Genomic DNA, 13,388 nt, shown 5'->3' on the forward strand with positions numbered 1-13,388 from the left:
ATTTTAAACACAAATGCTGGTTAATGCCTCACTTAATCCTCTGGTCCATGCTAAGATTATTTCAGGTGTATATGCCCAGTTCTGCCAGATCCCACAGGATTTCTACTGGACTGAGCAAGTGAGCAAGTGGGAAGGAAAAAAACTTGTTCATGACACGAGTTTGAGACGACTTTTGCTTTGTGGCATGCTACATCATGTTTGATGTAGCGACAGGACATAGTCAGTGCTCAAGTAGACGGTGGTATTTAAATTATAATTGATTAATGTAATGGAAATATGGGACCAAAATTTCCTGACCAAATATTTCCCACACCATTTAACCACCTCCACCAGCCTGGATAAAGTTTGTGTGCGCGCGCGCGTCTTTTCTTGAGTTTGAACGTGTGAATGGTCCTTCGGTTTGCGCATGCGCAGAAAATGTCAGTTATTCACATAGAAACAAGTCACAGAACCACAATCAACAATGGAGACGTTTGGAGAAAGCGAAGATGGAGCAGGTGCTAACAGAGTGAGTTTGTGTAATCGCCACGATATGAAGAAAAGCGTAAAGTTTTTTTTTATTATTTATTATTTACAACCATCTAGTAGTCGTTGTTTGTCAGTCATTTCCCGCCAGCTGCACAACCAGTCAATAAACATAGTGAGCTAGCTTAGTTACATTAGCACCAAGAACATTAGCACCAAGAACATAGCCAGGCTCAGCCGACTTCATGCAGGCTTATAAAGAAAATATTGTTTTATTGGCTTGCTCTTTAACCAGCTTGATTTGGTTGCTTGATTGTGCAGTGGGGACTTGTGTTCAGAAAACAAAGATGAACCAATAAGCAACAGGAGTTGTGCTTACGTTAGCTCGTACATAGCTAGCTGTGTGTATGTTGGGAGGCTGCTTTCCTCAGTGTGGGGATCTGGAGATCTTATTCTCGGCGAAAATGATCTACAGATCTAGTTATCTAGGCAAGCCTGGGAGCCTGAGAGCCTGGGATCCTGAGATCATACATAACATGCTTCGGATGTGGAAACACTTAGGAGTGTGGAGAGTTTGTGCTTTATCTATAAATGGGCACATCGGAGATCTCTGAAGATGAATGTGTTTACCTGTTATTTTGTGTGTCCTAAATATCATGATTAACACATTTATCGTGCACATTTAGCGTGAGTTTTCATCCTATTTGTTTTATTGTAGACAGATCTGAGTGCAGCTCTTGGGTTAGTGCAACAATCTGTGCAAAACTGTTTAATGAGTTTGTTTATTTGTGTGTGTTGAATGTGTTGGTGGGTGTGCCAGTTCAGTTCCTTTGTATTAAGGAGCTGAATGGCTTGATACCTATTCCCAGGAGGGAGGAGAGTGACGAGTGTGTGTAAGGGGTTTGTGATCTGCCACAATGTTGTTGGCTTTGCAAATTCTGCGTGTTGTATCAAAGTTGTTCCCAGTAGAAGGATTTACTGGCAACGTTTTCCATTAGTCAAGACAAGTCAAGTCAAGAAGCTTTTATTGTCATTTCAACCATATATAGCTGACTCAGTACACAGTGAAAGGAGACAACATTTCTCCAGAACGTTGGTGCTACATAAAACAACATAGAGCTACAAGAACCCAGAGCTAAGTTATTGTTCTAGCCACATGAAGTGCATCGTCTGCAAACAGTGCAAGACAAGTTTTGTGCAAACTCCATCAGGTTTTAGAGTTGTGCATGAAGAATTATAGACAAAGCAGAAGAAATTTTAGTGTAATATTGTTTTTAAATATTTTTTATTTTTCGTGTATATTTATTTGTCTGCACATTCTACACAACTTTGTTGTTTTACACATTATGCCTTTGCTGAAAGTACAACATATATTTGATATTTCATTTCCATGCTAGTTCGTAGACATAGTATTACAAATATATATTTATGATTATAAATATAACTTTTTATGTTTTCTTATTAATAATGATTGGTTATTTGGTGACCAGTGCCTGGTTACAGAATTTGATTGTTTCAAATCTTCCTGTGTGTAGGAGATGGAGTCATGGCACCAGCTCCCTGTTGAAGAGGATCCTAGTCAGTTTCTGGGACAAACATCAGGCTTGGTGGAAGATGATGGTCTACAAGGATAACACTTAACTCTGAAGGACAATCAGCTGTAATAGGAGACTCAACTATGAAGCAAGCAGCTGAGAGATTTGAATCTTTACAACTAGGTAACAACACAAGTATAATCACCTCCAAATCAGTAATGAGAAATATCTAGAGATGAAATTGCATGTAATTTTGCATTATACATTTTTCTATGTCAAGCACAATTGTTGAATTTTTTATTCTCCTTCATCTGAGCAGAACAGCAGGATAGCTGTTTATCGCCTGCACTGACGTTAATTCCTCTAGGAAAGACTTTCCTGCCTTCAGAGTCCACACTCCTCCATCAGACAGATTTAGAATTTCTTCCCTTGAGGTATGATGATTAAAAGACTAACTCAGATAAATGTGTACTTTGGGCTCTGGAGGTCTGCTAAACGTTTTGTGTTGTGTGTTAAGAGGATCTCCTGATGTGTCCGCTGCTTCGGAGAGGTGCCCTCAGATGTCACGCCTAATTGTGGATGGAGAGGCTGACCCATTAAACAGATCCCATGACCAGGCCTCACTATCACAACATCATTTAGGTGTGATGTCTGCAATTATTGAGGATGTTAGTAGCTGCTGCTCACTATCACAGCACAGCCTGTCACCTAGTAGCAATTACCAGGCAACGCACAATCATTATCAGCACCTAGAAATGGATCTTGGTGTAGCAAGTAGGAGTGCAGTCCCCTCTTCCACTGAGATTGTTCTCAGTCAGACAGATGCTGCCCTAAGCTCAACAGACTATCCTAAACAATCCTTTCTTGTCCTGAAAGACGATCCTGCATGTTTTCCTAAAAAGGAATCTCAGTTTAGACCTTCTGAAAGTAGAGAGCAGCCACAAGCTGGCTCTTCTTTTTTAATGCCGCAAAGGAAGAGCGTCTCACTTTCCTCCAATTTGTCTGCCATCTCAAATATTACAGTTCGTGCCACAAGCAAGCAAACACTTGACACCACTGACCTTCACCTCAAGCAGCATCAGATACATGGTGATTCATTATTATCCATACTAGGAGGTCGAGATCAAACTGAGAACAATAACACTTCAACTGGACACAATATAACTCCCACTAGTGAAGGTGGTGTACATGGGGCAGGGCTACAGAGAGAACTTTGGAGCTCAGGTAGATATAAAGCCACAGATGGTTCCTTTTTGACCTCTCAGCCTGTGTTTCAGTCCACACCTTCAGTACTCTTCTATAGAGGAGCACCAGCCCCAGCCAAACTCTCTCCAGTATATTCCCATCAAGACACCGTGGCTACATCAACCCAACACAGCCCTAAACCAGACGACATACCACCATTAACTCTAAGTACCTCAAGTCATCCAAGTGGTGCTGGAGCTGCACTTGCTACTTCTTTGGACCCAGGAGATGCTCATACAGAGTCATACCTTCCACGTGAAACACCTCATAGTCAAGAAACCCCTTCCCTGGTATTGGATGTGCCTGTTGCCACCTGTGAGGATACACCCCTTAATCAACCTACCCTAACCACACTCATGCCCACATCTAACAAACAGCTCAAAGACCAGGAGACTAAGCTGTCTGCAGGAAGAGTCCATTCTCTCCCCAGTCTCAGTTATGTACAGAAGGTTGATGCTTGGAAGGCCAATCAGAGTTCCAGCGGGTCATTTTATGACAGTTTGTCTCTCCACGGTTTAAATGGTGGTGTACCTTTTAAGAGGAATGAACAGGACTCTGTGTCTGAGGCAGAAAAACAACAAAGTCAGCAACAACCCAAAAAGACAGCCTCAGCATTTAGTGCCAGTAACAACACTCTACCCACACAGACAGGCAGTGGTTTGCTGCCTAGTGTAGATGTGGAAGAGGCAGGTGGAGCTGTAAGATCAATTTCACCATCACCATTTACACATTCTCATTCCCAGTCATCTCTTGGAACAGTGATCACCCCTATCCAGCAAGATGAACTGCAACAACATGTAAATCAGCTTCCCCTTGAACATACTGATACCATCTCTCCATGTGTCAAATCCACTGCAGCTGAATCATTACAGTCCTTGAGTGAAACAAATAACCAGCAGCCAGCTAAAGAACCTGGAACCAGTCCATTAAAGAACCCTGCTTTGCTGAATCTAGATCAGTACAGTGGCATGAACACAAATTCCAACAGGAGCAACACGGTTTCCAGTTTTCCAGCTGGGTACCATCTTGAGCAAAGCTTTCAGGCATCCATAGGTGCCTCCTCTGTTGTAAGTCTTGAAGTGGACAACTATGCACCGTACTGGACCTCCAGACCTGGATCCCCTCCTCATCCCTCTGAGTTTAATATCGAAGATAGAATCCCTGTAAGTAAAACCAAATCATGATATGACCATATACTTATTATAAATAGATCTTTGAATAAAAATGGATTCACCTTTCTTTTTTTTTTTTTTTTTATATATATTAAATATATATGTGTAATTAACAAATAACTTTCCTGCAGCTTTACCTTCACAATTTGGGAATTGATCAGTCACCTTCAACGATCTTGAATCCCTTTACACGCCGTGGACCAATCAGAGAGCCCGAATTTTCTCCTACTGATTTGTGTACTATTAAAGGCTCAGTAGGATCACCCACCAAGAGCATACAACCATCTGATGGTAATTCTTTTTTTTGTTTGGTTTTTTGATTTTTTAAAACAATTTGTTTTGCTCACTCATTTTCTTTTTGTGTATTGTAAAAGTTTAGGCTAGCTTGACCCCTTTGTCTTTGTTATTAGCTGTTCTTATTATAAACTCTTAATATGTTTGTTTTAAAGGCCATACATTTTAAGGTGGCTTGTTTGTATAATTCCTACTATTAATGTATAATTCTGATGATTATAAATGATTAGTAGTAATTCATTCAGGTATATTTAAATTAGGCCATTCATAGTTTTCCTTTCAATTCTTTAATGCTTTATGCACATGCTTTTATTTTACTGAAGAATTTATTATGATTACCATCTGTTTTAGTTCTAAAGCATTTTTGTCACCTCTGGGTTGTTTTGATGATTGTTTCGAACGTATGTATCTATTTTTTATATACAGCTGACAGCCTTCAGAAAGAGACATTCTCCAGTTCCAGTGTGCTTTCTGCAGAATCCAATGCCTCTTTAACACAGTTGTTTATTCCAAAGTCTATTGTGCAGCCAACCAGACCATCTAGTTCAGGCAGTATAAGAAAGGCACACTTCCAACAAAGCACTTTATCTCAGCCCCATACACCACCATACAGTGTTTCTCAAGAAGTTGACACTTCTCAGCGAGAGGGCAGTTATGGCCTGCCAGCTCAGGTGAGCCTGGATTCTACACCTGCACCTGCTCCTGGGACTTGGGAAGGTGTTAAAGAGGGAGACTCATCTCTGGTTGGTTCTGGAACCTTGCAGGAGATCAGGCGTTTGCTCGGCCATGCAGAAAGCCTGGTGTCTAGTCATTTTTCTGTCACCTCCTCCCCTGGCTCACACTGTTACCCTGAGAGTGATACCTCTTTTTTGTCACTCAGGCAGAACACACAAGCATATAATGATGATTCATTTTTGTCAGTTGATAGAAAGGTTTCTTTGGTACTAGCTCGCTCTTCCTCAGACTCCGCCCTAAAGGAGAGCTCGTCATCCTCATCTGGGCCTCTAGAGATGTCCACAAATTTGGCTCACATGAGCAAAGGGCCTCAACACCCTCTCAGGGCAAGGAGGAAAATCTGAAGTCACGTGACTTCCGTGTGGCTCCACGGAGAGCAGAGCCTGAGGGATGCAGTGCAGCAGACCCAGACAGGGCAGGTCCAGTGACCGTGTCGATTACACAGGGAAACGCTTCAACATCAGATGGCGAGCAGCAAAGCTTGGACCATACAGAAAATGTAGCCATCAGTTCATCTGAAATAAGTCTCACCCACAGTCAAACAGAGGCAGAAAAAGGTGTTTTAAGTGATGCCAGCAGTGAGCATTCACTGGCTTCTAGGGTCGCTAAGCTTCTTCAGAGCGAGTCGTCTGTCTCTGTTGTTACCAGCCGCTCAAGTACTGCTGATCCTGATGAGAGCCGAGCAAGAGGTAAACACTGAATTTAATTTAATTACTAGGAACGGCAAATTCCATGTTTTCAAATAATATAGCAAAACATTTTTGGTTATGTGTCAATTCTGTCTACAAAGAGTGGCTCATTAACAAGGTCTCTGGTGGCAAGTGTGAACTTAATTCAGAGGACAGAAGGAGAATCGAGGAGATTAAAAGAGATCTCCTGCTACACACTAAGGTAATGCACAACCCACCAGATGTAGAGAAACAAAAATCACTAATTTTTTTTTTTTATTAGTCATGTCAGATGAGTTGCATTTAAAAAAATGTTTTTTTGTGATTTGTGACCTGCTGATTGAGTTGAATGCATTTTGTACATAAGAATTTAAAGTATTAATGTTTTATCATCTTTCTGTCTTTACTAATGTTTACTTACACATAACTTCTGAAAGCCTGATCACTACTTTACTTATGTCTCAGTCGAGTTCAGCTTCAGAAAGCAGTTCCCAGTCCAGTGCTGGCACTGTACCTCAGCCTGCTGTAGGTTTTGCAGCAGTGCGCAGTGCAGAAGATCGCCTCTCTGAGCAGCTGCAGAGACTCAGTCGGATTCCACTCGACTCCAGTGTTCCACTGCACACACCAGTGGAAGATGGAGTAAGTCAGATTCCTATCAAGGAGAGGCGTGACCTTCAACACACACACTCGCCTCATTCGAGTCAGCACCTCTACATAAACAACGGCCATGCTGTACACAATGACAATGTGCTAGAAAGCAACTCGTACCCAACCCCGAGGTCTTCTGATGTATGGAAGCTACAGACTAAAATGACAAATAGATCAACGAAGTCTGAAGTTGGGAACGGGACAGCGGAAAAGGAAAAAGAATTAAGAGGGGAAGATGTGCATGCAGAAAATGAGAAAAACAAAACCTTACCAGTCACAGAGGCAGCTCACACTGTCATCAGAGGAACACGAGAGTTCACCCCAGGCTTGGAGTCGGGTTCAGTCATTGGTTATAAACCTCACCCCAATAGTCAACCCACACCTTCAGTGAAATTACAGCAAAACACCACCCAAAGACCTGACACTCCTGTCAGCGATTCTGGAGAGCTGGTGACTGGATCTCCAACACATCACTCAAATGGTCCCTATTCCTCAAGAGAAGTCCCAGTCTCCAATACCAATAAACAGCAACAAGTCTCTATAGCCACTGAGACCAATTTAAGCAAAGACAGAAATGCAGACCAGTACCAGAACATAGGAGTGGTTCATGGAAATTCACAGATGACCTCCAGACACAAGGAAAATAGACAGGCTGCTCCAAATATGCCTTTTTTTGTTAGTACTGCTGGTAAGTAGCAAGATATTAAAATATGGTTTTACTGGGGTTTTTGTGTTTTTTTTTTTTTTTTTAATCTGAGATACAGTTGGACACATTATTACATTGTAACTCATTTTTGTATGCTTCCTGCAGCAAATTCAACTTTATTGCCTTACAAACCTCATGGCAGTTCAGAGCTCTTCTACATGGCACAGACTGTCCGTGAGTTCTCCCCTAATCACTCTGATTCTGCAGTGGAGAGCTCCCACCCAGGTACAAAAAAGAGACATTTTGAACAGAGATTATAGGGGCATTTTTATTTTTATTTTTTTACATTATTTTAAAAATAGGAATTGTTTTAAAACTGTGCTGCTAGTGAAAGATTGAGTAAGGATTATGGTTTTATAGTTCATTTACAGGGTTTATGGGGCTGCTGTGACAGTACACAGTTTGTATCAGGAGACATTCTACATGTCTATAATCCGTTATCAAATATATGTAACACCTTTATATAAAAAAAAAAAAAAAACAAGGTAAAATGTGGACCATGAATTCCTACATACCACTATGACCTCATAAGAGTGTACAATATTTGGGTGTTATAATAATAACCAGTCCTAAATCTATAAGATCTAGAGCATTGACACATCTTACAGACCCTCATTCATACTTCTCTCATTTACTACTTGTTTGTACCTTCTTGCCTTTCGTTTTCATTTTGTCTCAAGCTCCTATTGTTACACACACTAATGCACCTCCCTCTTGGAAAGCTGCATTATTCATGGTATTCTTTGTTTGAGAGAAAGACGAACCCAGTAAGGCTGTGCACATCACATGCAGACGTGAAGCAGTTTGTGGAACAGTCCTCACTAATTCATCTCGCTATTTTATTATAACAGCCTCTGTTTATTTAAACTTGGACTCTCCTCATTTTTTCATATATAATATATAGGTTCTGATGACGCTGTGCCCCCTCAGTTCACCCCTGAGGTTTTGGGATCCAGAGAGCTTGTGGACAACTACGTTACACCAAAACATAAGGAGGGTATTTACAGCAAGAGGGCCAAAATGAAACGAGGTGAGTTGCATGTGTAGGAGGTCATTTAAGATATATACCAGTAAGAATACAAAAATGAAAGGATTCTTTTCTTACATGTTTTTCATCAACAGCATCGAATCTGTCTGGAAATGGCGTTTACAACCAAATTGGCAATACTGGTCCTCCCGGTCAGCTTACTGGTTACAGAAAGTCTGTTTTCCCTGAGAATAAACAAGTGCCTGAGCATATAGAGGAGGAGGAGGAGGAAGTGTTTATCCCCCTGCACATGGAGGCTAACATCAGTACAGCTGAACAACATATTAACTGCAGTGCTCAACATCATAACTTAGGAACAGAAAGTCTACCTTTACTTTCTAAGGCCATTAGGGAGAAGGAGCAGGACCAGATGGTTCATAACATTGGTGCAGAGATTGGCAACTCTCTGGACCAACTTTGGCATCGTTTCAATGAGCGATACAGCTTTCAGGAGACTCAAACCAGGAGCGACGTAGAAATATCACTGCTGGAGAGACTGGAACGCCTGTCTCGCCTCCTACAAAGCTCCTCCCCTCCACACAAACCTAAACAGGGACACAGTACAGTGGAGAAAAGCAAGAGTAGGAGAAGAGAGACTGAGCCAAGGAGAACACTTCCAAAAAAACATACTGCCAAATATGGAAAAGAGAAAAATGCTCCAAAAACAGCATGGGAAATGAAGCCTTTAAGTACCAACCAGACCGCAGTGGAGGAAAAGTTGCGAAACCAAAATTATCGCTTTCCTGCCGAAAGAGACGAATCTGCCAGTGTTTCTGTGGAGACGAGCAGCTGCCAGTCTACCATCGACACACCACGCTTGATCAGAGCTTTCGGACCAGACAGAGTTAGCAGTGGGAGAGAAGTAGTGGCTGGAAGTCAGGCACTAAAGCCTAGTGATGTCCTATTGAAACTTCATAACAACATTAAGAAACAGAAAAGAGGACATGACAGCAGTGGCTCTGAAAGCCATCTCGTTTCTGTTGCCACCGATGATTCCATGGTAAGATTTAATATTAGGAATGTTATTTTAAAAATTGTTTGTGAAATGATACTCGTCCTAGATTTTTACTCTGTGGCATGTTTCTGGTGTAATTTTGGTGTCATTGTAAGTCTGCAAAATATTGTATGCGATAACTTGCACTAGCCTAATCTTAGATATTGTCAAGATCAATAACCACATTATCTGCATTCTTCTGCATGGTGTGTTTTTGCATTTCCCGTTAGGCTTCAGACACATTATCATCTTCAAGCACTTGTACCCAACGCTCCCAAAGAAGCACTGGGTGCAACACTAGTTCTAAGATGGCAAAGGTCAAACTGGTCAGCAGAAGCATACAAGCTGGTATGTCCTCCTAACATTGGCCTGGGTTTACTAAATGTATATAATTAAAAAGAATATGAGTAATTTGTGAGAGGAATGATTTTACATAATGTAGTGTTGGGTTTGGGGGAGTGCACACCTGCATGAATAGATAGTAGTAGAAATGAAATTGAAGAGATTAAGTTATTTATTTATTTATTTATTTATTTATTTTACAATTATGCATATTATAAGAATCCTTTGTTGCCAGGTGATTTGGAGATTGTAGTTAATGGCACCCGTCGAGACACACGGGATGTAGGCACTACATTTCCATCTCCAAGTAGTGCCAAAGTCACCAGGGCATCTTCAGGAGCTTGTAGTGAGGTAAAGACCAATAAGCCAAGGGCTCCCAGTACATCTGCTGTTCAAACCCAATCAGATCTGAGGAGACACATGCTCAAGAAACAGACCTGCTACCCAAATGGTAAGTTTGTGAGGTAGGGAATGGCAAGTTGAGGTGTTTTCCTTTCACATGGGTCCTCCTTCATTGTTGTTGGTTTTTTTTTTTTTGGTTCTCTTTTATAAGGTTTGTCATGGTTTGTACCTGCTGATGACCTAAAGTGGGATGCACGAAAGGAGAATAAACCCCAAACAGACGCAGGGCAGTCTGAAAGTCAAGCATGGTTTGAGCCCCACACCAGAACTCAGCCATGGAGAGCGCCTCTTAGAGAACGGCACATTCAAGTGGAAAAAGGGAAGCCCCCTGAACAAAAAACACATCCAGAGAATAATTACAGCAGAAAAAGCCCTGCCTTGGTTCGTCTCACCCTGCAGGTTAGTTACTTTTAAGTGGAATGAAATATGTTTTTTTCTTTTAATTAGTTATGGTTATTTTGTTAGTGTGCTTTGTTTTTTTTTTTTATGCCTATTGATGTGTTGTTAAAAGTTGTCTTTGTGTGAATGCTAATTTCGCAGGAGGCACTGGAGTTGCATCGACCAGAGTTTGTGTCCCGTTCTCGGGAGCGGATGAAAAGGCTGTGCCTGCTGGCTGAGGAACGAAAGATACAAGCCGTCTTCAACAAAGAAAGAGAGGAGCTTTTTAACCGCCCATCAACTCTGCAGCAGCCAAAAGGTTAGTTTAATCCCAAACAGCCAGATCTTAAACAGCATTATTGTAGCCTGATTGTTTTATAAATATTTTGATCTTTTTACTTTCTGCCAGCACCAGCTCCTCCACCTCTTCTTTCTAAGCGAGTTATTCCAATAAGTGAGATGATTCAGAGATCTAAGCGGTAAGATCCTGCCCACTAACATGAGACTTTTACAACACACCACTATAAAACACAGAATTAGTAATTGATGATTCGTGTGTGTGCTGTATTCATCATGCTGTCAGTGGAGTACATGCTCAGAGAATAGGCAAGACGGAAAGATTCAGCAGGTAGGATTGTGAGAGTGAGAAGTCCAGATAGAGAAATGATTATCTTTTGGGGAAAAGTGTTTTGCTTAACCAATTCAGTTCCATTGTGAAATCAAAAGTAAAAAGATTAATTTTAGATTTTTTTTATAAAGAGAATCTGAAAGCATGAGCTCATGTTTGTGTTTAACCCATTAGGATCTATGCTCAACTCCCAGAGGTTCAGAAGAGGAAAGAGGAAGAAAAAAGGAAAGCAGAGTACTACACTTACCGCCTTAATGCTCAGCTATTTAACAAGGTAAAAAAAAAAAAGTTTACTCACAGAAGATGGTTTTCATTTAACCACACCTAATGTGGTTACTAATTCAGACATGTGAAATATAAACCTAACAGACCCCATCTCTTACAGAAAATCACCAACCATGTGCTAGGAAGAAGAGCACCTTGGCAGTAGTTTGAAGAAACTTTGGGACTAAGAGCTGATTGCCAGTTCATGGATGGAGCCAGTTTTCTTCTTTGTGTGTGTTTGTGTTTGTGTGTTTATTTGAGTGGGTGTTGGTGTTGTACATGTGATCAAATGAATAGAGCAGATATTTTAAGATGTGATAATAGTAACCAAATTAATTATATTTTAAATTATTAGTTTAAATATTTTAATAATGTTTTGTAGTATTTTTATATTAATTTATAAATGGTGCTCAGTACCATAATTCTTTCCAAAAATGTATTATCACTGTTTTCCTTTGAATAAAGAAGTTCATATATGTAGTCTTATCTTCTTCTTCTTCTTTCGGCTGCTCCCATTAGGGGTCGCCACAGCAGATCATCCGTCTCCATACCACCCTGTCCTCTACATCTGCCTCTTTCACACCAACTACCTGCATGTCTCCCCTCACCACATCCATGAACCTCCTCCTTGGCCTTCCTCTTTTCCTCCTACCTGGTGGCTCCATTCTCAGCATTCTTCTACCAATATAATACATGTCCCTCCTTTGCACATGTCCAAACCATCTCAATCTCGCCTCCCTCACCTTGTCTCCAAAACATCCTACATGCGCTGTCACTCTAATAAACTCATTTCTAATCCTGTCCATCCTCGTCACTCCCAATGAAAACCTCAACATCTTCAGCTCTGCTACCTACAGCTCCACCTTCTGTCTTTTACTCAATGCCACTGTCTCTAATCCATACATCACCACAGTCCTATAAACTTTCCCTTTCATTCTTGCAGATACCCTACTATCACAAATCACTCCTGTCATTTTTCTCCACCCACTCCACCCTGCCTGCACTCTTTTCTTTACTTCTCTAACACACTCTCCATTACTTTGCACTGTTGACCCCAGGTACCTGAACTCCTCCACCTTTTCCAGCTCTTCTCCCATATGTAGTCTTATGATTCTACCAAATAGATGTAATTTTTTTTATTTGACAAAAATTTTGCAAATAGCATCTAAATAAAGTTTACTCACGAATGTGTAAGAAGTGAAGGGTAGGGGTGTGGACCAAAAATCTACCATTAAAGTTGATATTTGATGTTCATTGGTTCTGAGCTGTTGGATGGATGACTGGCCTGAAAACACCTCATTCAATGACTAAAAATTGTTACACACAACATTTATGTTATGTAATTTCTGATTTAACATGTATGATTAAGATTCAATTATGAACACGTGCATTACAATTTGATGGATATTTTAAAAGCACGCAGAAATGAGGCAGTACAATGAATGAAGGTAGACTACAACACAAAAAAATTCCTAGATTCACTAAATGGCTAAAACAACCATACGTATGTATTACTTTCTAAATTGTTGGCTGCAATGTTGAAAGCATACAATATTAAAGGATACCTTTGTAAGCTGTAGGTTTAAGATTTCCCTTCACTGGATTTAAGGGTCTCAAACATGTTCCAGCAATACAATGCTGCTGTGCACATAGTAAGGTTTATCAGTGTATGTTTTGCCAGTGGAAGAACTCAAATGTCCCTACAGTCACAGTTCCTTCTCAGCTTCACACAGTTGGATGCAGTCTGCTTAGCTGTTTGTGCTATGACTGAAGTTACAGCTATTTGGTCCTAAAAGCTTTAATCTGATTTCGAACTCGTGTATTCTACCTCGGTGCATTCCGTTTTCCTGGTGAGAAGATCTTTTTGGCAATCTGGTCCCCTCAA

The 13,388-nt window shown here is 40.8% G+C and overlaps 1 protein-coding gene across 1 annotated transcript; it reads left to right on the top strand.

Moving 5' to 3' along the window:
* The first annotated feature begins 390 nt into the window (after positions 1 to 390).
* Positions 391 to 11,983, top strand: alms1 (ALMS1 centrosome and basal body associated protein). Its single transcript, XM_046876518.1, is given in 19 exon segments — positions 391 to 508; positions 2,001 to 2,183; positions 2,320 to 2,434; positions 2,518 to 4,408; positions 4,549 to 4,708; positions 5,138 to 5,640; positions 5,643 to 6,135; positions 6,237 to 6,337; positions 6,580 to 7,450; positions 7,574 to 7,693; positions 8,373 to 8,498; positions 8,591 to 9,495; positions 9,720 to 9,837; positions 10,067 to 10,282; positions 10,385 to 10,632; positions 10,774 to 10,930; positions 11,021 to 11,090; positions 11,414 to 11,513; positions 11,625 to 11,983. Coding segments are annotated over 18 exon segments (6,279 nt in total). The 5' UTR covers positions 391 to 508; positions 2,001 to 2,143; the 3' UTR covers positions 11,670 to 11,983.
* The last annotated feature ends 1,405 nt before the right edge of the window (positions 11,984 to 13,388 follow it).

This window comes from Silurus meridionalis, chromosome 2 (genome assembly GCF_014805685.1).
Source record: "Silurus meridionalis isolate SWU-2019-XX chromosome 2, ASM1480568v1, whole genome shotgun sequence".
NCBI lineage: Eukaryota > Metazoa > Chordata > Actinopteri > Siluriformes > Siluridae > Silurus > Silurus meridionalis.